This window comes from Bos javanicus, chromosome 16 (assembly GCF_032452875.1).
Source record: "Bos javanicus breed banteng chromosome 16, ARS-OSU_banteng_1.0, whole genome shotgun sequence".
Lineage (NCBI taxonomy): Eukaryota > Metazoa > Chordata > Mammalia > Artiodactyla > Bovidae > Bos > Bos javanicus.
Window position 1 is genome coordinate 6,729,728 of NC_083883.1, and position 26,349 is coordinate 6,756,076.

General features: G+C 37.5%; 2 protein-coding genes across 2 annotated transcripts in view; both read right to left on the bottom strand.

Moving 5' to 3' along the window:
- The window catches only part of LOC133227536 (complement factor H), a 396,803-nt gene that overhangs the window by 163,320 nt on the left and 207,134 nt on the right, over positions 1-26,349 (bottom strand). The gene's annotated exons all lie outside the window — the stretch shown is intronic.
- Positions 25,545-26,349, bottom strand: part of LOC133228250 (complement factor H-like) — a 72,956-nt gene continuing 72,151 nt past the window's right edge. Inside the window, 1 exon segment of the mRNA XM_061383780.1 lies at positions 25,545-25,954. Within this exon segment, the coding sequence (XP_061239764.1) occupies positions 25,767-25,954 (188 nt within the window). The 3' untranslated portion in view covers positions 25,545-25,766.

Below are 26,349 nucleotides of genomic sequence, written 5' to 3' on the forward strand. Positions count from 1 at the left end.
TACAATACAGTGTCAATATGTTATTTTCCCAACAAATTTCCAACAGTCTTAAGGTTTGTAATGTGATTTTCAATAAAAAAGATATAGTTGGTCTTTGTCCCCTTTTTGGGCACAGAACTCTAGAAACTCTTGGAATTTCCTATATGTCTTTTGCTATGTTAACACAGTGACTTTTGGAAATCTTCTAATGATGGAGGCTAGTTGCCCGGGAAACCAACCATATGACTAGATGGTTGAAATAACGATCCTACCCTCCTGATGTTCAGTGAAGGGCAAGAGCCTGAAGGTTTCATCAGTTAGAAATGGTGAATAAACAAATAATTTATGCCCATGTAGTGATGCCTTGGTTCTGAGAACCTGAAGGACTCATAGCTTAGAGGAACTGGCAGTGTGGAGCCCTGAAGAGCATGGAAGCTCTGCACTTAGTAGGTTCCTGCTGCCTTCTATTAAATTCTAGCACACCTTGCCCTGGGCCTCCCTTCCATCTGGCTGGTCATGAGTTAACCCAATGAGTTTCTTTTGAGTTCCATGAGCCGCACTAGCAAAAACTGAACCTGAAGATGAAGTTGTAGCTACATCCAATCTTAATGATTAGACCAGAAGTGCAGGGAACATGGATTTGTCATAGAGTTCTGAAGTGGGGAGGGTGGCATGTTTGTGGGACTGAGCCCTTAACCTCTGGGATCTGAAGCTGTTTCAGGTAGATGATATTAGTATGTACTAAATTATAGGACACTAAGCTTGTGTTGGAGAATTGCTTTGAGGTATGGAAAAAAACTGGACATGGAACAACAGACTGGTTTCAAATAGGAAAAGGAGTATGTCAAGGCTGTATATTGTCACCCTGCTTATTTAACTTATATGCAGAGTACATCATGAGAAATTATGGACTGGAAAAAACACAAGCTGGAATCAAGATTGCTGGGAGAAATATCAATAACCTCAGATATGCAGATGACACCACCTTTATGGCAGAAAGTGAAGAGGAACTCAAAAGCCTCTTGATGAAAGTGAAAGTGGAGAGTGAAAAAGTTGGCTTAAAGCTCAACATTCAGAAAATGAAGATCATGGCATCTGGCCCCATCACTTCATGGGAAATAGATGGGGAAACAGTGGAAACAGTGTCAGACTTTATTTTTCTGGGCTCCAAAATCACTGCAGATTGTGATTGCAGCCATGAAATTAAAAGACGCTTACTCCTTGGAAGGAAAGTTATGACCAACCTAGATAGCATATTCAAAAGCAGAGACATTACTTTGCCAACAAATGTCTGTCTCGTCAAGGCTATGGTTTTTCCTGTGCCTTGTGTATGGATGTGAGAATTCAACTGTGAAGAAGGCTGAGTGCCAAAGAGTTGATGCTTTTGAACTGTGGTGTTGGAGAAGACTCTTGAGAGTCCCTTGGACTGCAAGGAGATCCAGCCAGTCCATTCTGAAGGAGATCAGCCCTGGGATTTCTTTGGAAGGAATGATGCTAAAGCTGAAACTCCAGTACTTTGGCCACCTCATGCGAAGGGTTGACTCATTGGAAAAGACTCTGATGCTGGGAGGGATTGGGGGCAGGAGGACAAGGGGACGACAGAGGACAAGATGGCTGGATGCATCCCTGACTCGATGGACGTGAGTCTCAGTGAACTCCGGGAGTTGGTGATGGACAGGGAGGCCTGGCGTGCTGCAATTCATGGGGTCGCAAAGAGTCGGACACGACTAAGCGACTGAACTGAACTGAACTGAACTGATGGAGAAAAAAACATACACATCATGATAGAAAATAGCATCAAACTACTTGAATAGTATATTTCATTTGGGGTAACAAATAGTCTTGTCCTCACTGGGAATAAACTTACAGCTAAGTGTGGTAACTGAAAATATTTAATTTCACAAACTGAATTTTGCACAGTTTCAATTAAGCTTCTTGTCTTCCCTCCCACTGTTTCCTTCATATGTTGTTGTTGTTGTTGTTCAGTAAACTGAGTCGTGTCTGACTCTTTGCAACCGCATGGACTGCAGCATACCAGGCTTCTCTGTCCTTCTTAAGTACCATTTACTAACTTGACACCTGTCTAGGTTTGTCATAACTCACTTTAATGGAGCAAGCATGTTTTAATTTCATGGCTGCAGTCATCGAGACAGTGTACTGAAAGCAGAGACATCAGATTCCTGACAAAGGCCCATTCAGTCAAAGCTATGGTTTTTCCACTAGTCATGTATGGATCTGAGAGTTGCACCATAGAGAAAGTTGAGCACTAAGGAAATGATGCCTTTCAAATGCAGTGCTGAAGAAGACTCTTGAGAGTCTTTGAAGTGTAAGATCAAACCAGTCAATCCTAAAGGAAATCAATCCTGAATATTCATTGGAAGGAGTGATGCTGAAGCTCTGTTACTCTGGCCACCTGATGCAACGAGCTGACTCATTGGAAAGACCCTAATGCTGAGAAAGATTGAAAGCAAAAGAAGGGGGTGGCAGAGGATGAGATGGGTTAGATAGCATCATAGACTGAATGGACATGAAACACTTCAGTAGACAGTAGAGGACAGAGAAGGCTGGCGTGCTACAGTCCATGGGGTCACAGAGTCAGACACTGGTTAGTGATTGACCAACAGCAAGCCTGAAACCTGACCTTGTATGAGTAACTGAACTGTGCCACTTCTTAAAGTTTTAGGGGAGAACTTCCTGCTTCTTTTCTCTTTTAAAAATATTTATTTGTTTTAATTGGTTCATGATTGCATTACAATATTGGTTTGAATCCGTCATACATCAAATGAATTAACCATAGTTGTACGTATATCCCCTCACTCATGAATCTCCCTGCCATCTCTTATCCATTCCCACCCCATCTAGGTTATGGGCCTACAACACAGAGCCCTGGTTTGTGTTCCCTGAGTCATACAGCAAATTCCCATTGGTATCTCTTTACATATGTTAGTGTATATGCATCCATGCTGCTCTCTCCATTCACCTCACCCTCTCCCTCTTCTCCCCCACCCTTGTCCATAAGCCTGTTCTCTGTGTCTGTATCTCCACTGCTGCTCTGTGAACAGGTTCATCAGTACCATGCTTATAAATACATTAATATACAATATATGTTTTTCTCTTTCTAACTTACTTCACTCTGTATAATAGGCTCTAGGTTCATCCACCTCATCAGAACTGACTCAAAATGCACTCCTTTATATGACTGAGTAGTATTTCATTGTATATATGTACTATAGCTTCTTTGTCTTAAACTGTCGACAGATATCTAGGTTGTTTGCATTCATGTCTATCGTATACAGTGCTACAATGAACAGTACAGGTGTCTTTTTTAGTTTTGATTTCTTCAGGGTATATGCCTAGTAGTGGTATTGCTAGGTCATAAGGTGGTTTTATTCCTAGTTTTATTTTAAGGAATGTCCATACTATCTTCCATTGTGGCTGTATCAATGTACATTCCCACCAGAAGTGCAGAAACTTTCCCTTTCTCCAGACCCTCTTCAACATTTCTTCTTTATGAGTTTTTTGATTACCACCATTTGGTCTGGTATGAGGTGATATCTCATAGTAGCTTCGATTAGCATGTCTCTAATAATGAGTGCTGTTCATGGATTTATTAGCCATCTGTAGGTCTTCTTTGGAGAAGTGTCTGTTTAGGTCTTTTGCCCACTTTCTGCAGGGCTTCTTTTTTTTTCTGGTACTGAGTTGTATGAGCTGCTTGCATATTTTGGAAATTAATAATTCAGCAATTGTTTCCTTTGCTATTACTTTGTTCCATCCTGAGTGTTGTCTTTTCTTTTTGTTTATAGATTCCTTTGCTGTGAAAAATTTTATAAGTTTAATTAAGCCCCACTTATTTATTTTTGCTTTTATTTCTTTTATTTTAGGAGGTAAGTCATGAAAGATCATGCTGTGATTTATGTCATACATATTCTGCCTACGTGTTCTTCTAAGAGTTTTATAGTGTCTGGTCTTAAAATTGAAAACATTTAATATTTATCCATTTTATGTTTATCTTTGTGTATAGTGTTATAAAATCTTTTAATTTCATTTTTCTGCACATAGTTGTCCAGTTCTTCCAGCATCAGTTATTGGGGAGACTATATTTTCCCCATTATATATTCTTGCCTCCTTTTTCAGAGATAAGGAGCCCATGGATGCATGGGTTTCTCTCTCAGCTTTCTATCTTGTTCCGGTGTTCTATATATCTGGTTTTTTTTTCCAGTGTCATGCTCTCTGGATGACTATAGCTTTGTACTATGGGCTGAAATCACATAAAATTATTCCTCCTGCTCTATTCTCCATTCTTTTTTAAAAAAATTATCTACTTTAATTGGAGGCTAATTACTTTACAATATTGTAGTGGTTTTTGTTATACATTGACATTAATGAACCATGGGTTTACATGTGTTCTCCATCCTGAACCCCTCTCCCACCTCCCTGCCCATCCCTCTCTGTCATCCCAGTGCACCAACCCTGAACACCCTGTCTCATGCATCAAACCTGGACTGATGATCTGTTTCACCTATGATAATATACATGTTTCAATATATTCTCTCAGATCATCCCACCCTCTCCTTCTCCCACAGAGTCCAAAAGACTGTTCTATACATCTGTGTGTCTTTTGCTGTCTTGCATATGGGATTATCATTACGGTGTTTCTAAATTCCATATATATGGGTTAGTATACTGTATTGGTGTTTTTCTTTCTGACTTACCTCACTCTGTATAATAGGCTACAGTTTCATCCACCTCATTAGAACTGATTCAAATGCATTCTTTTTAATAGCTGAGTAATATTCCATTGTGTATATGTACCACAAATTTCTCATCCATTCATCTGCCGATGGACATCTTGGTTGCTTTCATGACCTGGCTATTATAAACAGTGCTGCGATGAACATTGGGGTACACCTGTCTATTTCAATTCTGCTTTCCTCAGTGTGTATGCCCAGCAGTGGGATTGCTGGGTATTATGGCAGATATATTTTCAGTTTTTTTTTTTTAAGGATCTCCACACTCTTCTCCATAGTGGCTCTACTAGTTGCATTTCCACCAACAATGTAAAAGAGTTCCATTTTCTCCACACCCTCTCCAGCATTTATTGCTTGTAGACTTTTGGATAGCAGCCTTTCAGACCGGTGTGTGATGGTCCCTCATTGTAGTTTTGTATTGCATTTCTCTGATAATGTCTATTCTTCTTTCTAAAATTACTTTGGCTTTTGGGGGTCTTCTGTGTCTCCATATAAATTGTGAAATTTTTTGTTCTAGTTCTGTGAAAAATGTCACTGATAATTTGATATTGCTTTCAATCTCTAGATTGCTTTTGGAAATGCAATCATTTTCACCATATTGATTCTTCCAGCCCAGGGGCATGGAATATCCCTCCATCTCTTTATGTCATCTTTCATCCGTTTCTCATAATTTTCTGTATATAGTTATTTTCTCTCCATAGGCAGGCTTATTCCAAGGTATTTTCTTCATTTTGTTGCAATGATAAATGGGATTGATATCTTAATTTCTCTTTCTGATTTTTCTTTGTTATTCTATAGGTATAGAAGTGATTTTTTTGTGTATTGATTTTATAAACTGATTTTACTAAATTCACTGATAATTTCTAGCAATTTACTGATAGTATCTTTATGGTTTTCTATGTACAGTATCATGCCATTTGCAAATAGTGAAAGTTTTACTTCTTCCTTTCCAATCTGGATTTCTTTTATTTCTTTCTCTTCTCTGATTGCTGTAGCTAGGAATTCCAAACCATGTTAAATATTAGGGCATGACTAGGCACCCTTTTCTTGTTCCTGATCTTATAGGGAATGCTTTCAGTGTCTCACCATTGAGAATGTTTACTGTGTGCTTGTTGTATATGCCTTTTAATCATAAATGGGTGCTCAATTGTGTTAAAAGCTTTTTTCTGCATCTATTGAAATTATCATATGGTTTTAGCTTTCAATTTCTTAAAATGGTATATCATATTAATTGACGTGCATATATCCAAGAATCCTTGCACCCTGGAATAAACTCAACTTGATCATGGTGTATGATGTTTTTATTGTGTTCTTGAATTCTGTTTGCTATAATTTTGTGGAGGATTTTTGTACCTATGTTATCAGTGATATTGACCTGTAATTTGTGTGTGTGTATGTGTGTGTGTGTGATATCAGTGTCTGGTTTTTCCATCAGTGTGATTGTGGCCTCGTAAAATGCCACAATAGATGAATATAGAGAAATGTTTTCCTCTGCAAGTTTTAGGAAGAATTTGGAAGGACAGGTGTTAGCTCTTGTCTTAATGTTTTATGGAATTCACCTGTGAAGCCATCTGGCCTCGGGCTTTTGTCTTGGGGGAGATTTTTGATCACAGTTTCGACTTCAGTGTTTCTAATTGCCTTGTTCAAAATTTCTATTTCTTCCTGGTTCAGTCTTGAATTGAAGGAGGTAGAACTTTTCTAAAAATCTGTCCATTTTCTCTAGGTTGTCTATTTTCTTAGTGTACAGTTGCTCATATTAGTCTCTTTTGATCTTTTTTATTTCTGCATAGTATGTTGTGACTGTTCCTTTCTCACTCCTAATTCTGTTGATTTGATTTTCACCCTTTTTTTCTTGATGAGCTTGGCTAATAGTTTGTCAACATTCTTTATCTTCTCAAAGAACCAGCTTTTAGTTATCAATCTTTACTATTATTTCCTTCACTTCTTTTTCTTTTTGTAATATAAATTTATATATTTTAATTGGAGACTAATTACCTTACAATATTGTACTGGTTTTACCATACATTGACATGGACCTGCCATGGGTATATATGTGTTCCCCATCCTGAACCCCCCTTCCACCTCCCTCCCCATCCCATTCCTCTGGGTTATCCAAGTGCACCAGCCCCGAGTCCCCTGTCTCATGCATCGAACCTGGACTGGCAATACATTTCACAAATGATAATATGCATGTTTCAATGCCATTCTCCCAAATTATCCCACCCTGGCCCTCTCCCACAGAGTCCAAAAGACTGTTTTAATATCTGTGTCTCTTTTGCTGTCTTACATATATGCTTATTGTTACCAGCTTTCTAAATTTCACATATATGCATTAGTATACTGTATTGGTGTTGTTATTTCTGGCTTACTTCACTCTGAATAATAGGCTCCAGTTTCATCCACCTCATTAGAACTGATTCAAATGTATTCTTTTTAATGGCTGAATAATATTCCACTGTGTACATGTACCACAACTCTCTTATCCATTTGTCTGCTGATGCACATCTAGGTTGTTTAGCCTCCATATGTTTGTATTTTTAGTAGTTTTTTTTTTTTTTTTTTCCCCTGTTGCTGCTAAGTCGCTTCAGTCATGTCCGATTCTGGGCGACCCCAAAGACGGCAGCCCATTAGGCTTCTCTGTCCCTGGGATTCTCCAGGCAAGAATACTGGAGTGGGTTGCCATTTCCTTTCCAACGCATGAATGTAAAAAGTGAAAGTGAAGTTGCTCAGTCATGTCTGACTCTTAGCGACCCCATAGACTGCAGCCTACCAGGCTCCTCCATCCAGGGATTTTCCAGGCAAGAGTACTGGAGTGGGGTGCCATTGCCTTCTCTGAAGGCAATGTATTTTTAATAGTCTTTTTTTTTTTTCTTTTATTCTCCCTGTAGTTGACATCTAATCTTACTGCATTGTGGTAAAAAAAGATGCTTGGAACCACTTGTAAAAGAATGAAACTAGAACACTTTCTAACACCATACACAAATAAACTCAAAATGGATTAAAGATCTAAACATAAGACCAGAAACTATAAAACTCCTAGAGGAGACCATAGGCAAAACACTCTCTGACATACATCACAGCAGGATCCTCTATGACCCACCTCCCAGAATATTGGAAATAAAAGCAAAAATAAACAAATGGGACCTAATTAAACTTAAAAGCTTCTGCACACCAAAGGAAACTATTAGCAAGGTGAAAAGACAGCCTTCAGAAAGGGAGAAAATAATAGCAAATGAAGCAACTGACAAACAACTAATCTCAAAAATATACAAGCAACTCCTCCAGCTCAACTCCAGAAAAATAAATGACCCAATCAAAAAATGGGCCAAAGAACTAAATAGACATTTCTCCAAAGAAGACATACAGATGGCTAACAAACACATGAAAAGATGCTCAACATCACTCATTATCAGAGAAATGCAATTCAAAACCACTATGAGGTACCATTTCACACCAGTCAGAATGGCTGAGATCCAAAAGTCTACAAATAATAAATGCGGGAGAGGGTGTGGAGAAAAAGGAACCCTCTTACACTGTTGGTGGGAATGCAAACTAGTACAGCCACTATGGAGAACAGTGTGGAGATTCCTTAAAAAACTGGAAATAGAACTGCCTTATGATCCAGCAATCCCACTTCTGGGCATACACACTGAGGAAACCAGAAGGGAAAGAGACACGTGTACCCCAATGTTCATCGCAGCATTGTTTGTAATAGCCAGGACATGGAAGCAACCTAGATGTCCATCAGCAGATAAATGGATAAGAAAGCTGTGGGACATATACACAATGGAGTATTACTCAGCCATTAAAAAGAAAACATTTGAATCAGTTCTAATGAGGTGGATGAAACTGGAGCCTATTATACAGAGTGAAGTAAGCCAGAAGGAAAAACACCAATACAGTATACTAACGCATATATGGTATTTAGAAAGATGGTAACAATAACCCTGTGTACGAGACAGCAAAAGAGACACTGATGTATAGAACAGTCTTATGGACTCTATGGGAGAGGGAGAGGGTAAGAAGATTTGGGAAAATGGCATTGAAACATGTAAAATATCATGTATGAAACGAGATGCCAGTCCAGGTTTGATGCACGATGCTGGATGCTTGGGGCTAGTGCACTGGGACGACCCAGAGGGATGGTATGGGGAGGGAGGAGGGAGGAGGGTTCAGGATGGGGAACACATGTATACCTGTGGCGGATTCATTTTGATATTTGGCAAAACTAATACAATTATGTAAAGTTTAAAAATAAAATAAAATTAAAAAAAAAAAGATGTTTGGTATGATTTCAATTTTTTTGAATTTACCAAGGCCAGATTTATGGCCCAGGATGTGATGTATCCTGAAAAAGGTTCCATGTGCATTGAGAAAAAGGTGAAATTCATTGTTTTGGGGTGAAATGTGCTATAGATATCAATTAGGTCTAACTGGACTATTGTAGCATTTAAACTGTGTGTTTCCTTGTTAATTTTCTGTTTAGTGATCTATCCATAGGTATGAGTGGGGTGTTAAAGTCTCCCACTATTATTGTGTTGTTGTTAATTTCCCTTTCATACTTGGTTAGCATTTCCTTACATATTGTGGTGATCCTATGTTGGGTGTATATATATTTATAATTGTTATATCTCCTTCTTGGACTTTTCCTTTGATCATTATGCAGTGTCCTTGTCTCTTTTCACAGCCTTTACATTAAAGTCTATTTTATCTGATATGAGTATTGCTAATCCTCCTTTCTTTTGGTCTCCATTTGCATGAAATATCTTTCCCTGCCCTTCACTTTCAGTCTGTATGTTTCCTTGGTTTGAAATGAGTCTCTTGAATACAGCATATATAGTGGTCTTGTTTTTTATCCTTTCAACCAGTCTTTGTCTTTTGGTTGGGGCTTTCAACCCATTCACATTTAAGGTAATTATTGATAAGTATGATCCTGTTGCCATTCACTTTATTGTTTTGGGTTCGATTTTATACACCCTTTCTGTGTTTCCTGTCTACAGAAGATCCTTTAGCATTTGTTGGGGAGCTGATTTGGTGGTGCTGAATTCTCTCAGCTTTTACTTGTCTGTAAAGTTTTTGATTTCTCTTTCATACTTGAATGAGATCCTTTCTGGGAATGGAGAAGGCAATGGCACCCCACTCTAGTACTCTTGCCTGTAAACTCCCATGGATGGAGGATCCTGGTGGGCTGCAGTCCATGGGGTCTCTAGGAGTCAGACACGACTGAAGTGACTTAGCAGCAGCAGCAGTAGCAGCTTGCTGGGTACACTGATCTGAGTTGTAGGTTTTTCTCTTTCATCACTTTAAGTATGTCCTGCCATTCCCTTCTGGCCTAAGTAGTTTCCATTGAAAGATCAGCTGTTATCCTTATGTGAATCTGCTTGTGTGTTATTTGTTGTTTTTCCTTTGCTGCTTTTAATATTTGTTCTTTGTGTTTGATCTTTGTTACTTTGATTAATATGTGTCTTAGGGTGTTTCGTGTTGGGTTTATCCTGTTTGGGACTCTCTGCATTTCCTGAACTGGGTGACTATATTCTTCCCCATTTTAGGGAAGTGTTCAACTATTATCTCCTCAAGTATTTTCTCATGGTCTTTCTTTTTGTACTCTTCTTCTGGGACGCCTATGATTCGATTGTTGGTGTGTTTAACATTGTCCCAGAAGTCTCTGAGGTTGTCCTCATTTCTTTTAATTATTTTTTTCTTTTTTCCTCTCTGATTGATTTATTTATAACATTCTATCTTCTACCTCACTAATGCTATCTTCTGCCTCTGCTGTTCTACTGTTGGTTCCCTCCAGAGTGTTTGTGATCTCATTTATTGCATTATTCATTATGTATTGACTCTTTTTCATTTCCTCAAGGTCTTTATTTCTCGCATCTTCTCAATCCTTGTCTCCAGTCTATTTATCTGTAACTCCATTTTGTTTTCAAGATTTTGGATCATTTTCACTATCATTATTCTTAATTCTTTCTCAGGTACATTCCCCATCTCTTCTTCTTTTGTTTGGTTTGGTGGGCATTTATCCTGTTCCTTTACCTTCTGAGTATTTCTCTGCCTTTTCATCTTGTTTATATTGTGGTGTTTGGGGTGGCCTTTCAGTTCTCTGGCAGTTTGTGGCTCCTCTTTATTGTGGAGGTTCCTCACTGTGGGTGGGGCTGGATGGGTAGCTTGTCAAGGTTTCGTGGTTAGGGAAGCTTGTGTCAGTGTTCTGGTGGGAGGAGCTGGATTTCTTCTCTCTGGAGTGCAATGAAGTGTCCAGTAGTGAGTTTTGAGATGTCAGTGGGTTTGGTGTGACATTGGGCAGCCTGTATATTGAAGCTCAGGGTTATGTTCTTGTGTTGCTGGAGAATTTGCATGGTATGTCTTGCTCTGGTTCTTGTAGGCTATTGGATAATGCTTGGTTTCATTGTAGGTATGGAGCCTTTTGGTGAGCTCTTATCGATTAATGTTCCCTGGAGTCAGGAGCTCTCTGGTGTTTTCAGGATTTGGACTTAAGCCTCCTGACTCTGGGTTTCAGTCTTATTCTTACAGTAGTCTCAAGACTTCTCCATCTATACAGCACCAATGATAATACTCTAGATTAATGATGAAAAGTTTCTCCACAGTAAGGGACACCCAGAGAGGTTCACAGAGTTACATGGAGAAGAGAAAAGGGAGGAGGGAAATAGAGGTGACCAGGAGAAGAGGGGGAATCAAAAGGGGAGAGAGCAAGCTATCCAGTAATCACTTCCCTATGTGCTGTCCAAAGTCTGGACCACTCAGAGATGTTCATGGAGTTACACAGTGAAGACAAGAGGGAGGAAGGAGACTGATGTGGCCAGGAGGAGAAAATGGGGAATCAAAAGGAGAGAGAGAGATCCAGCCAGTAATCAGTTCCCCAGTGTTCTCCACAGCCCGGAACACACAAGGAGATTCATAGAGTTGGGTAGAGAAGAGAAGGGGGAGGGAGGAGATAGAGGTGACCTGGTGGAGAAAAAGGAGAGTCCAAAGGGGGAGAGAGCAGTCAAGCCAGTAATCTCGCTCCCAAGTAAAAATGGGTATTAACTATTGGGTTCTTAAAGGTACAAAATTGATAGCAAATGCCAAAAAGCAAAGATTAAAAATCTAAAGTAGAGGTTAGATTCTCAAAAATATGTTATTAAAAAAACAAACCAAAGTCATAAAATTATAAAATATATATATGAAGTTTGCTTTAAAAATATGGTATTTTTTTCAAGGTTATAAAAATAGTAGGTTATACAAATGAAAATTAAAGGAGTAATGGAGGACTTTAAAATTTAAAAATTAAAAAATGATAATAGTAAAAATATATCTAGGAATTTCTCTGGAGCTATTGTGGACAGTGTAGGGTCAATTCATTTTCAGATAGTTCCTTGATCCGGCTTATACTTCTTCTCAAGATCTATAGGCCCCTTCTTATGTAGTCAGTGCTAACTACAGCGTTTTAATATGTTGCACCTGTCACTTCCAAAGTGGTTCCCTCTGTTTATTTTAGTTTCTTCTGTTTCTGGTCTCTTCAGCGTCTAATTTCTGCCCTGACACAAGGGGGTGATGGTGGTCACTTTCTCAGGCTCACTTGTTGAGTCGTGCTGTTGGGAGGGAGCAACACTGCAAACAAATATCACTGGCGTGTGTGGGAAGTGCTCCCAGGGTTTCTGTTGCCCTAGGTTTGGCCCCGCTCACCGCGTGTGTGCTTTCATTCTACACTTCTCAGGCTCTATGTTGATCTGCTGGGAACTATCCGAGGCGGGCCCTGGGTTGCATACATTTCCCACGTTTAAGTTGCTCAGGTTCAAGTTCTTGGGTACTCCACAAAGGTGCAGACTTGGTTGGGCCTGCGTTTGATGCCCATCCCAGGTCTGAGCAGCTCAGGTGACCAGGTGCTTGGCGAGCACAGTCACCCCCCAGGCAGGGGGTGCATCTTATCCCCTCCCCCATCCCAGCCGCTCGGTTTTCTGAGTGTACAATGGGCGCACCTTCTCAGATGTGCCGGGTGTCTCTTCTGGGGAGCTGATCTCTACCTCTGGCCCTCCTGGCAGATGTCGATCCTCCAGAATCCCAAGTAGTCTTGGTTAGCAACAAAGCCTGCTTGCAGTTTGGTAGATGATGCCTCTCTGGGGCCGTTATTGCCCCGTTCTGGCTCTGGCTGACTGCGCCTGCCTGTCTCTGGCTGGAGATGGGCTGGTCCACAGTCAGCTAGCTGTGCACAGTCCTTTGTCCTGTGAGCCGGCCTGGCAGAGTCTTAGGTTAGGGCTTTTCAGAGGATAGTTATCTCTCTCTCTCTCTCTCTCTGGCTATCCCACATCTGGGTTGCTATCTCACCTTAGTTCCCTCAGATTGCCCTCAGGGCATTCAGGTCCAGGCCTTATTCTAAGCAATGCAGCCCGCACCTCCCTGTCCAGCCCCTGCTTGCTAGTGGCAGAATGGCGCCTCTGGGCTGTTTCTCCACTGAGAGTTGCCATTGGCAGGTAATCTGTGGGTTTTAATTATTTATTTATTTATTTTTCCTCCTGGCTATGTTGCCCTCTGAGGTTCCAAGACTCACTACAGCCCCTTCAGTGGGAGTGTTTCCTAGTGTTTGGAAATGTCTCTCTTTTTTTAAGACTCCCTTCCTGGGACAGATCTCAGTCCCTACCTCTTTTGTCTCTCTTTTTATAGGTATATTTTCTCCTACTTCCTTTTGAAGACAATGGGCTGCCTTTCTGGGTGCCTGATGTCCTCTGCCAGCATTCAGAAATTGTTTTGTGGAATTTACTCAGCGTTCAATTATTCTTTCAATGAATTTGTGGGGGAGAAATTGGTCTCCCCGTCCTATTCCTCTGCCATCTTAGGACTGCCTCCCTTCACTTTTTTATTTATTTCTGCTCTGATCCTTATAATTTATTTCCATTTACTATTTTTGGCTCTTTGTTTTTGTTGCTGTTGTTCTTTTATCAGCTGATTTAGGTGTAGAGTTAGGTTGTCTATTTTATAATTTTCTTGTATCTTCAAGTAGGATTGTATTGTTATACAGTTCCCTCTTAGAACTGCTTTGCTGCATCCCATAGGTTTTGTGTCATTTTGTTTTTGTTGTCATTTCTTTCTATGAATCTTTTGATTTCCCTTCTGATCCCTTCAGTAACCTCTTTATTATTTAGAAATGTATTGCTTATTATCCTTTTTTTGTGTGTTTTTTTGCAGTTCTTTCCCTGTAATTGATATCTAGTTTTATAGCATTGTGGTCAGAGAAATTGCTTGGTATGATTTCAATGTCCTGAAATTTACTGAGGCATGATTTGTGGCCCAAGCTGTGGTCTATCATGGAGAATGAATGTTCCATGTGCACTTGCATTTTTGGATGGAAAGTTCTGAAGATATCAATTAATCCAAATGGCCTAATGTTTCATTTAAGGTTTGTATTTTCTTATTGATTTTTGGTTTTTCATGCTCTGTCCATTGGTATAAGCAATGTTATACCACCTACTATTAGGTTAAATAGGTTAAATGTTAAAGCCACCTACTATTATTGTGCTATTCTCGAGCTTCATTTTTATGTTTGTTAGTATTTGCCTCATGCAAGGAGGTGCTTCTATGTTGGATGCATAGATATTTACAGTTGTTATGTCTTCTTTTCAGATTGATCCGTTGATCATTTTGTAGAGTTCTTTTTTATCTCTTGTAATATTCTTTACTTTAAAGTGTATTATATCTGAAATGAGAATTGCAACTCTGGGTTCTTTTGATTTCCATTTGCATGGGTATCACTTTCCATCCTTTTGCTTTCAACCTGTATGTGTCTCTAGGTCTGAAATGGGTCTCTTGTAGGCTGCAAATATATGGGTCTTGTTTTTGTATCCATTTATCCAGTCTATATCTTTTGGTTGAAGAATTTAGTTCATTTACATTTAAAGTAATTATTTGTACATATGTTTCTATTGACATTTTCTTAATTGTTTTTGTAGGTCTTTCCTTTCTCTTTAGTTTACAACTTATATAAGTCCCTTTAGTATTTGTTGTAAGGCTGGATTGGTGGTCCTAAATTCTCTTAAATTTTTCTTTTCTGTAAAGCTTTTGATTTCTCCATCAGTTTTGAATGAGATCCCTACTAGATAGAGTAGGCCTGATGGTAGATTTTTTTTTTTTCCTTTCAGTATTTTAAATGTATCCTGACATTATCTTCTGGCTTGCAGAGTTTCTGCTGGCTTGCAGAAAGGTCTGCTGTTACTTGTATGGATTTTCCATTGTATGTTACTTGTTTCTTTTCCCTTGATGCTTTTAATATTGTGTTTTATATTTTGTGCTTTTAATTTTTGTGTTTAATATCTGTAAGCTTGATCAGTATGTGTCTCAACATCTTTCTCCTGGGGTTTATCTTGTATTAGACTCTGTGCTTCTTGGACTTGATTGACTATTTCCTTTCCCATGTTGAGGAAATTTTCAACTATAATCTCCTCAAAAAAGTTCTCAGCGCCTTTCTTTTTCTGTTCTTCTTCTGAGACCCCTATAACTCAAACACTGGTGAGTTTAATACTTTCATAGGTTTCTTCTCATTCTTTTTCCTTTATTTTTCTCTTTAGCAGTTATTTCTGCCATTCTGTCTTCTAGCTCACTTATCTGTTCTTCTGCTTCAGTTACTCTACTATTGGTTCCTCCTAGAGTATTTTTAATTTCAGTAATGTGTTATTCATCTCTCTTCATTATTTATTCTTTATTTATTCTTTATTTCTTCTATGTCCTTGTTAATTGTATTAATTGTGTTAATTGTTTCTTGCATATTCTACATCCTATTTTTGAGGCTTTTGAACATCTTTTCTGTCATTATTCTGAATTATTTTTCGGGTAGTTTTCTTATTTCTTCCTTGTTTATTTGGTCTTGTGAGTTTCTACTTTGTTTCTTCATTTGTCAAATATTTCTATGTCTTTTCTTTTTTTTTTCTAACTTAATCCATTTGAAGTCTCCTTTTCCCAGACTTTAGGGTTGTATCCCTTCTTCCTTTTGGTTTTTGCTCTCAGTGGGAAAGGTTGTTCAGTGGTTTGTGTTGATTTCTCGTTAGGGGTGACTTGAGCCTGTTTTGTAGTGGAGGAAGTGAGTTGTTTTATTTATTTATTTATTTTTTCCTTATGGAGAAGGCTGTGTGAGGCAGTATAATTTGGAGTGTCTGTGTGAATCCTTTGGCTGATATAGTTTTTTTGCTTTTGTCTTGCCAGTTGATTGGGTAAGGTGTCCTGCAGAGTATGCCATTGGCAGCCCAGTGATACCAGACTCTGTTTATGGTTCTAGGCCTTCGTGGATTTTCTCAGTAATTAATTTCCTTAATTTCCATGGGGGGTGGGTGCAGTTAGGAGTTCTCTCTCAGTCTCAGATCTTGGACTCAATGCTCCCACCTCAGTGGCTCAGTCTCAGGCACAATCTCCCATCCTGAAGTTCTCCAGCTATTATTTTCACTTTTTATGTCTTATCTTTGGTCCCACCTCATTCCAGTGAGCTTAACTTGCCACCCTGGAGGCCTGGGGTCTTCTGCTGTCTCTTAGACACTGCTTTGTAAGCATTGTTCAATATCTTGATGAGTTTTTGTGTATTTGTGGGGAAGATGGAAACCTCCCCATCTTACTCCACATTTTTTTCTACTTCTTTTTATGTATTGTGAGATTATATAAAATTGTATAGAATTCTATATAAAATATCCTGTGCATTTAAGAAGTAGCATAACATTTTTGTAAATGGCACAGTATTTAGAGACAGACTAATAAGAATTTAAGTTTTGTCATAACAATGGGATAGATGTGAGGTCTTCAGTGATATACTATGAGTTGTGTGGCTTCCATCTCATCTGTGAAATAGCTACAATCATACACTCAGTATATGAGCTTCCTTTCTATGGTCTTCCCTCATAGCTCATTAGTAAAGAATCTGCCTGCAACGCAGGAGATCCAGGTTCAGTTCGAGGGTTGCGAAGATGTCCTGGAGAAGGAAATGACAACCCACTCCAGTATTCTTGCCTGGAGAATCCCATGGACAGAAGAGCTTGGCATTCTACAGTCCATAGAGTCACAAGAGTCAGACATGACTTAGCAATTAAACCACCACCATACCCAGTAATAAGGCCCTTTGTGAAGATCACACATATTAATTATACAATATCTTGAAATGTAGTATTGATAAGTATTCAGTTGTTACTAAAACTTAGCTTTTCTTAATTTGATATCTTCTTAGGCAATTATCTTACCACTAAACATTCCTGGGGATACAAACTTCAAGGGAAGCTAGAAACGTAATCCTTACTAGGAAGTCATATCTCCAGACACAAACTGCAATTTCCTAACACTAAAGTAAAGAAGAATATAGTGGAGACTGGATTAGGAAAGCACACACATAATTCTACAAATTACTCCATTAGAAAATGAACTCTATGTCTTAAAGAAGGTTTAAATTCATAGCAAATGTGAGCAGAAAATACAGAGCTCCCAAACTCCCCACCCCTCCCGCCCACCGCCCCCCCCCCCCCAACACACACACACACACACAGATCGAGATTTGTTTTAAGGATCTTGCTCATGTGATTGTGAAGACTGGTAGGTCTGAAACCTGCAGGTTAGGTTGCAGCCTGGAAAATTCAGGAAGGGTGTGTGTTGCAGTTTTTACTTTGGAAGACTTGAGAGGCAGAGTTCCTTTTTTCTGGAAGGAGCTCAGTGTTTTCTCTTAAAATTTTCAACAGAATGGATGAAGTACACCCATGTTTTGAAAGGTAATTTACTTTATTCAAAGTCTGTGATTAAATGCTAATCATATCTTTAAGATGTCTTCAGAGAAACAGCCAAACTGGTTTGACCAAGCTATTGAGTACTATAACCCGGCCAAGTTGATACAAAATTAACCACCATACAAAATATTCAAGTTGAACTTGGATATTTAGTTCAGGAGATTGCCAACCCAATTATGAAAGATTCATCTAATTTCTTCTAGCTGCTTGCATAAAATACATGAGATAAGTTGTAAATGGAAGAATGAATCATCAGTAATTAAGAAGTCAGTGGGAAGTCAGTGGGAGATAATTTAAAATTTCTCAGTGGAGCTAGTGGTAAAGAATCTGCATGACAATGCAGGAGACTTAAAAGATAGGCCTTTGATTCCTGGTTTGAGAAAATCCCCTGGGGAAGGAAATCACAACCCACTCTAGTATTGTTGCTTAGAGAATCCCATGGACAGCGGACCTGGTCAGGCTACAGTCCCTGGGGTCGCAGAGAGTTGGACACGACTGAAGCGACTTAGCACATCACAGCACAAGACTGAAATAGAGATGCTGCTATCCATGGATGATCTGTGTTTTATCCACATGGCTGAGAACTTGTATGTACTTGTATGTATTAAAGCACAAGAGACTGACAAGGTTTTTGAGAACTTTATACTAGTAGAAATGCATTCAGCATGGACTGAAAGCGACAGGCATCATACACATAAAGGAGGAATGCCTCTAAAGATAGAGCTCTGATAACAGGTCTTCTTTCAGCTGAGAAGGTAGGCTCACTTCTCTGGTGAGTTGAAAAGTTGGGGCTGTCCCCCATGGGGTTTTTTTTTTTTTTTTCCAGAGAGAATTTTTCTCTCAATTGGAATCTAATGAGATTTCTCCTCATGGCTTTTGAGTTTAAGACTTGAGACTCATTTTTCTTTCTTTCTCTTCATTTTTGAATGGTAATACCTATTCTATGTATGTATTAACATTGTTAATACATTAACATTGAAAACACATTCCTTGTTTTCTGGTTCATAGGGTCACACATGAATAGAAATTTTGCCCAAGGATGGACAAGAAATTGTGTCTCATCCATAACTTATTTGGAAGACATTTAATAAAATTTGGGCCTTAGAGTGGATGTTGAAAAGGGTGAAACTTTGGGAGATGTTGGGATTGGTGAATATATTTGACACTTGGGAAACACAGGAAGCTGAGAGGCTGCAATGTGCACTGTTATGTGTCCAACAGTGTCCTCAAAAGAGTTTTTAGAATCCTTACAGCCAAGACCTAAAAGTCTTACTTTATTTAGAATTAGGTATCTAACAGATGTAATCAAGTTAAGATGCAATCGTTTTGGTCGGCTTCAATGAAATATGACTGATGTCTTTTAAGAAGAAGAAAGTACAAGTAAAGAAAAAGACACTCAGAGAAAATATTCTGTGACCAGAGAAGCAGCAGTTAGACTAATGCAGCTGCAAGCCAAAAACCAGCGAGGACTGATGGCCACTCCAAGAAGCTACAAAGAAGCGAAGAATATTGTACTCATTCTCAGAGAGAACATGGAATAAAGAAGAACAAATTGAAGCCAAAGGAAGCAAGTGCTATTGTTAGTGTTCCAGGGGCTCCAATCCCATGTATATGTGTTCCATGCCAAAGACCTCCTCTAATCCTAATCACCATCCAAAGCTTCTACCTCAATTCTATCACCTTAGAAAGTTTGATTTCAAAATGCAGATTCTGGAGGACTCACTCCATCTTCTTTCCAAAATTAATAGCTCTTCAAGAAAGAGTTAACTGCAATTCTATTTATGTGTACTGATATATTTACTGTGCTGTCGTGTGTTAATTCAGGTCATGAATCGGTTAGATTTGTACTTAATGAAGATTTCAAATATATATTTGAAGATTATATATTTGAAGATTTCAAATGATGATATACTAATATTGGAAACTGAGGAATACGTTTCAATAGTTTTACCTCTAGTACTGAAACACATGACTAACAGAGTTGGCTGATAAGAACAAAGTTCTATCCACCCACCAGTTGAGTGACACTTAGATTATTCCCAGGTTGTGGCTGTTCTTTTCAGAAAAGGTAAAACTAGTCATGGAAGCCAAAATGATGGTTAGAGGTTAGGGTTTGATGAAGAGGATTACCTGCAGAAGATTCTTCTGGGGTTATTGAACAAATGGTGCTAGTGGTACAGAACCTGCCGGCCAATGCAGGAGATGTAAGAGCATAGGTTTGATCTCTGGGTGGGGAGGATCACTCAGAGGAGGAAATGGCAACCCACTGCAGCATTCTTGCCTGGAGAGTCCCATCGACCCAGAAGCCTGGCAGCCTACAGTCCATAGGGTCGCACAGAGGTAGACATGGCTGAATGCACAGCAGCCTATATTTTGACTAGATGACTCTTATGCAACTGTATACATTAGTCAAAATTTCTTGAACTGTGTGCTTAAAGAGTGTGAGCTTATTGTATGTAATTACCTGAGTAAAATCAGATTTTATTTTTCAGGTGTAAAAATACACTTCTTTGTTTTATTACTCCCATTTAACTTAAAAAATTATGTAACTCTAAAAGGAATCTACTTTTAAGGGAATAACTGCAAATACCAAATATCAAAATTTTTAAATGATCAAGGCATTTTTCTGTCAACCTGTGTACTACACTTTTTATACAAATTTGACATCAACCCCTTGGACATTGTATTGTGAGTTTTGTTTTTAATTTCATGTTTGTGAATTCCTCCATTAAAAATGATTACTTTTAAGAGTGATTCTGAAACCACTTTATTTTATTCAATATATTTTCATAGTTAATAAAAGATCTTAGACTTAATTATCCTTGATGGATTTAAAAGATTGACTTCTCATACGGCATTAATGTAAACCTAAATTTCCTTCTTGATATTAGACTTGGGCTGTATAATTTATCATTTGCATCTTAGTATGTGGATAAGGCCACTTCTCTCAAAGAGAATTAACTGTGTGTAGGATCTGTTCATAATTCTTTAATTTAAAAAAACAGAAGTTTGACATATACAGACTACTATATATAAAATAGATGACTAATAAGGACCTACCATATAAGACAGGAAACTCTAGTCCATACTCTGTTACAGCCTATAGGGGAAAAGAACCTAAAAAAAAAAGTGTATATCTTTAACTGAGTCACTTTGCAATGCATCTGATACTACACATTATAAATCAACTATGCTCCAATAAAATTTGGTTTTAAAATAAAAAAAATAAGTCTGAGACTTGTTCACGATTCTCATATTTGCATGTAATGATCATAGTACATACTCATCTCATTTTTAGCTTAGAAAATCATAACCTTTCACTGAAACTGAAAAAATAATTTGTGTTCTTACTCTCCAGGTTACTTCCTTAGACTCACTATTCATTTTTTTCCCCAGACTTGCATCTTGTATGTAATCCTTTTTCCCCTGGTGTTTCACATTGCAGACTTACAAAATATGTCTAGATTCTCCTCTCTAGTACTTATTTAAGGTGCCAGATCATAGTCTATTCTCTAGTACCTCAAGTGATGATGCTTTCATTTAACTTAATCTCCTAGAGGTACATATTTATAGATATTTATAGATTGTGTGGAAAATTCTGAAAGAGATGGGAATACCAGACCACCTGATCTGCCTCTTGAGAAATTTGTATGCAGGTCAGGAAGCAACAGTTAGAACTGGACATGGAACAACAGACTGGTTCCAAAAAAGGAAAAGGAGTTCGTCAAGGCTGTATATTGTCACCCTGTTTATTTAACTTATATGCAGAGTACATTATGAGAAACGCTGGACTGGAAGAAACACAAGCTGGAATCAAGATTGCTGGGAGAAATATCAATAACCTCAGATATGCAGATGACACCACCCTTATGGCAGAAAGTGAAGAGGAACTAAAAAGCCTCTTGATGAAAGTGAAAGTGGAGAGTGAAAAAGTTGGCTTAAAGCTCAACATTCTGAAAACAAAGATCATGGCATCTGGTCCCACCACTTCATGGGAAATAGATGGTGAAACAGTGTCAGACTTTATATTTTTGGACTCCAAAATCACTGCAGATGGTGACTGCAGCCATGAACTTAAAAGACGCTTACTCCTTGGAAGGAAAGTTATGACCAACCTAGATAGCATATTCAAAAGCAGAGACATTACTTTGCCAAGAAAGGTCCGTCTAGTCAAGGCTATGGTTTTTCCTGTGGTCATGTATGGATGTGAGAGTTGGACTGTGAAGAAGGCTGAACGCCGAAGAATTCATGCTTTTGAACTGTGGTGTTGGAGAAGACTCTTGAGGGTCCCTTGGACTGCAAGGAGATCCAACCAGTCCATTCTGAAGGAGATCAGCCCTGGGATTTTTTTGGAAGGAATGATGCTAAAGCTGAGGCTCCAGTACTTTGGCCACCTCATGCTAAGAGTTGACTCATTGGAAAAGATTCTGATGCTGGGAGGGATTGGGGGCAGGAGGAGAAGGGGACGACAGAGGATGAGATGGCTGGATGGCATCACTGACTCGATGGAGTCTGAGTGAACTCCGGGAATTGGTGATGGACAGGGAGGCCTGGCGTGCTGCGATTCATGGGGTCGCAAAGAGTCAGACACGACTGAGCGACTGATCTGATTTGACAGATTTATAGATAGATATTTATAGATAGATATTTTTTCGCTCTGTGTTTTCCAAAAATATTAGATATCTTAGTACAACTAAGAAAAGACTAAAAAGAAAATTGTAACAAATTTTATTTATAACTGGCCTCTGAAATACTGGGACAATTGTAAAATAATTCCACTGTTTTACCTCCCACACCTGCACACCAGATTCATGCAAAATAAGTTAGACTTCACAGCTCTTTTTTGACTTCTTTAAAAACAAAACCTTCAAATACGCTTAGTCAAAGGCCATCACAGCTTGGAAATTAATACTCCTTACTCAATATAATCATGTAAATTTGGATGAATATGACTCAAATTGAAATCTCCTATTCCCTAGATTACCTTCAATAACCAGGACTACACAGATAAAATATATGATGCTTTTCTTATCTTTATAGTAGATTTAACCAAAACCACTAATTATATATATATACATAATATATACACTAATTAATACATAATATACACTATATACATATATATGTATGTATATATGTATATATATGTATATAATTAGTGTATATTATATACATACATATATATATACACATACATATATATGTATTTACACAAGGGTCTAAGTAACTATAAAAAAGAATGAATATATATATACATATATATATAATTAGTGTATATTATGTATATAACTAGTGTATATATATAACTATACACTAATTTGTATATACATATATATATATATATATATACATACATATATATGTATTTACACAAGGGTCTAAGTAACTATTAAAAAGAATGGAATTTTGCCATTTTATACAACATGATTGGACTTGGAAGGTATTATTCTTTGTGAAATTTGTTATACAGAGAAATACAAGTTCCATATGATATCACTTATATGTGGAATTAAAAAAATTTTTTAATTAAAAGAGACACATGCACCCCAATGTTCATCACAGCACTATTTATAATAGTCAGGACATGGAAGCAACCTAGATGCCCATCAGCAGATGAATGGATAAGAAAGCGGTGCTACATATGCACAATGGAGTATTACTTAGCCATTAAAAAAATACATTTGAATCAGTTCCTAATGAGGTGGATGAATCTGGAGCCGATTATACAGAGTGAAGTAAGCCAGAAAGAAAAACACCAATACAGTATACTAATGCATATATATGGAATTTAGAAAGATGATAATAATAACCTTGTATGTGAGACAGCAAAAGAGACACAGATGTATAGAACAGTCTTTTGGACTTTGTGGGAGAGGGAGAGGGTGGGACAATTTGGGGGAATGGCACTGAAACATGTATAATATCATATATGAAACGAATCACCAGTCCAGGTTCGATGCAGGATACAGGATGCTTGGGGCTGGTGCACTGGGATGACCCAGAGGGATGGTACGGGGAGGGAGGTGGGAGAGGGGTTCAAGACGGGGAACACGTGTACACTAGTGGCTGATTCATGTTGATCTATGGCAAAACCAATGCAACACTGTAAAGTAATTAGCCTCCAATTAAAATAAATAAATTTATATTTTTAGAAAATTAAAAAATGAATGAATATAACAAAACAGCAACAGACTCACAGATACAGATAACCAGCAAGTGGTTGCCAGTGGGGAGAAAGAAGCAGGGAGGAACAATAGGCGTATTTGATTAAGAGGTATTACGTATAAAATAATTTCCAAGGACATACCATACAACACAGAAAGCATAACCAATATTTTACAATAACACTAAATGCAGTATAATCTTTAAAAATTGTGGATCTCTGTGTTATACACCTCAAATTGTAAATCAACTATATGTCAACTACAAATTATTTAAAACCAAATTATTTTAAAGATTTGCTAAAACTTTTTAGGTGAAAGTTGATTATGAACAGAGTCTGTAAATTAATGCTCATCTTTACACAGAATGACAATAAATGCAGAAATGATAGTACTGGTCTTTAAAAATCACCATTTTCTAGATAACAGTGAAATAACTGTTTGCAGCCGTGGGTCATAAATAGATTCTACAATGATTAGTTGAAAAATTTGGAGAAATAATATCTACAAAATGTTAAGATTTACAGCAAAGATAACTTGTCAACTGTAACAATTTCATTTAAGCATGAGAAAAACAGCTGTTACCAGCAATTCAGATTTAAATCAATTAGCACCAATGGTGATGGCCATGCTTCTTAGACTAAGAAGGTCACTTAATTTGATGCGGTACAAAGTAATAAGATAATATCTTAAATATTGTAGCTTGATTATTTAAATCTATTTTAATAATAAAATTTTTATGATATTTAGAAATTTAAAATGTTTATAGTTAACTGATTTAAGCTTAATAGGCTGTTTAAAATGTATGAACATAAAAATCACCTTTCAGACTGGTGGTGAATGTTTCTAAAATGCTCTGTACCAGCAAAATCAGTAAAACGTTACTAGACCTGGAGTTCATTACCAAATTGATCTCTAAAGGTCCTGTTGTGTCACTTTGCATATTTCTTTTAGAAAATATTTTGAGGTTCAAAGTTGATATACACTGAAGACAGAAAAATTCAAGAATTCATGTAAGCAAAAAGAAGTGAAACATTTTTACACCTATTATCTGTGAATTCAACTCTAGCTATACTAAATAGTTTCTTACATTTCTTGCTAATATTTTTCTATAAAAAGTCATTCAGTGTTTGAAGCAGAGTGTCTTTACGTGTGTGTGTATATTTAATGTTCAAATTTTAATCACTAATATGACGTGTTGTAGTAGTTATGCAATGTGATTCTCATTGTCCTTTATTTGAATTATTATATGTACTTTGATAAGCATCTTGTAAAATATTAAGAGATCCAACTAGTCCAGCCTAAAGGAAATCAGTCCTGAATGTTCATTGGGAGGACTGATGCTGAAGCTGAAACTCCAATATATTGGCCACCTGATATGAAGAGCTGACTCCTTTGAAAAGACCCTGATGCAAGGAAAGATTGAAGGAGGGAGGAGAAGGGGACAACAGAGGATGAGATGGTTGGATGGTATCACTGACTCAGTGGGCATGAGTTTGAATAAGCTCTGGGAGTTGCTGATAGGGAGATCTGGAGTGCTGCAGTGCATGGGGTTGCAAATAGTCGGACACGACTGTGTGACTGAACTGAACTGAAAATATTATGTATTTCATCATTTTTGGTTTATTTATCTATTGATAGATGAGCAAAAGTAAGATAAACTACTTATATTTAATTGCTGACATAAGTATGACAGTTTGCTTTTATATGTTTGATAAGTGATATTATCAATATTTTGAATGTTTTCCATTTCTTTCCACACTTTTTTCCCATGTCTTCTAAAACAGAGTTTCAGAAACCCTCAGAAGTAATGGAGAAGCTTTAAGAATGTTAGGAAACTAATAGATGGAAGGAGCCATGGAAGTGATTGAATCTAATTTCTTGCTGTAAATGTTTCATGAGTAGGACACATAATATTTTGATATGCCAAGTTTAATGAGGTACTTTTAAGAAGTGATTCATTAGACCCATCTCTCAATTACATTGTCCCCATAATATTTAACACAAATCTGATTTATGATTCAAGATGAGTTAAAAAATACTTGAGAAAATAAACAGAATTGAATTAATAAGGAAAAAGCTGAATACATGTACATATTTCAGTTTTACAACTGCATTTAGTCAATGTTTTATCCACATCAAGGATACACCACCTTTTCTTCGTGACAAGTTGTTCTAAATGTATGTTTTGCTGTCAGTTGACAATAACCATATTGACACATAAATTCAATAATATCCTCTGTTTTAGAGTAAAATTTTTTATCGTATTTCCATCTTAACTGTATGTGATGTTTTCTCATTGTTTCTTCTGAAATTAGACATGCCTCTAAAATTAAAGAAAATAAACATGAACCTTTGAGTAATATGCAAATACTTTCAACAGAATTTCAGGGTTTCAAGAACTTTGGTCCAAAAATTCTTCCTCAAACCTTTTCCAAACCAATACACTGAAAATGTATAATATAGGTTTCATCATATTTTAAAAAATTAATGTTATAAGAATGAGATACTTAGTTTAGTGTAATCATTAAATGTTATAAGAGTCATAATGTCAGTTATCATATGAAGAGCTTTCATAAAGGAGCCATTGTTGCTTGAACATGAAATTTTCTAACTTTATTTCTATATACAGAGATTAATCCTTGGTGTGCAAGCATTAACTGGTTGTTATTTAATCCATAAAAACTCTATTAAAAACAGTTAAACATTATGCTGTGTACA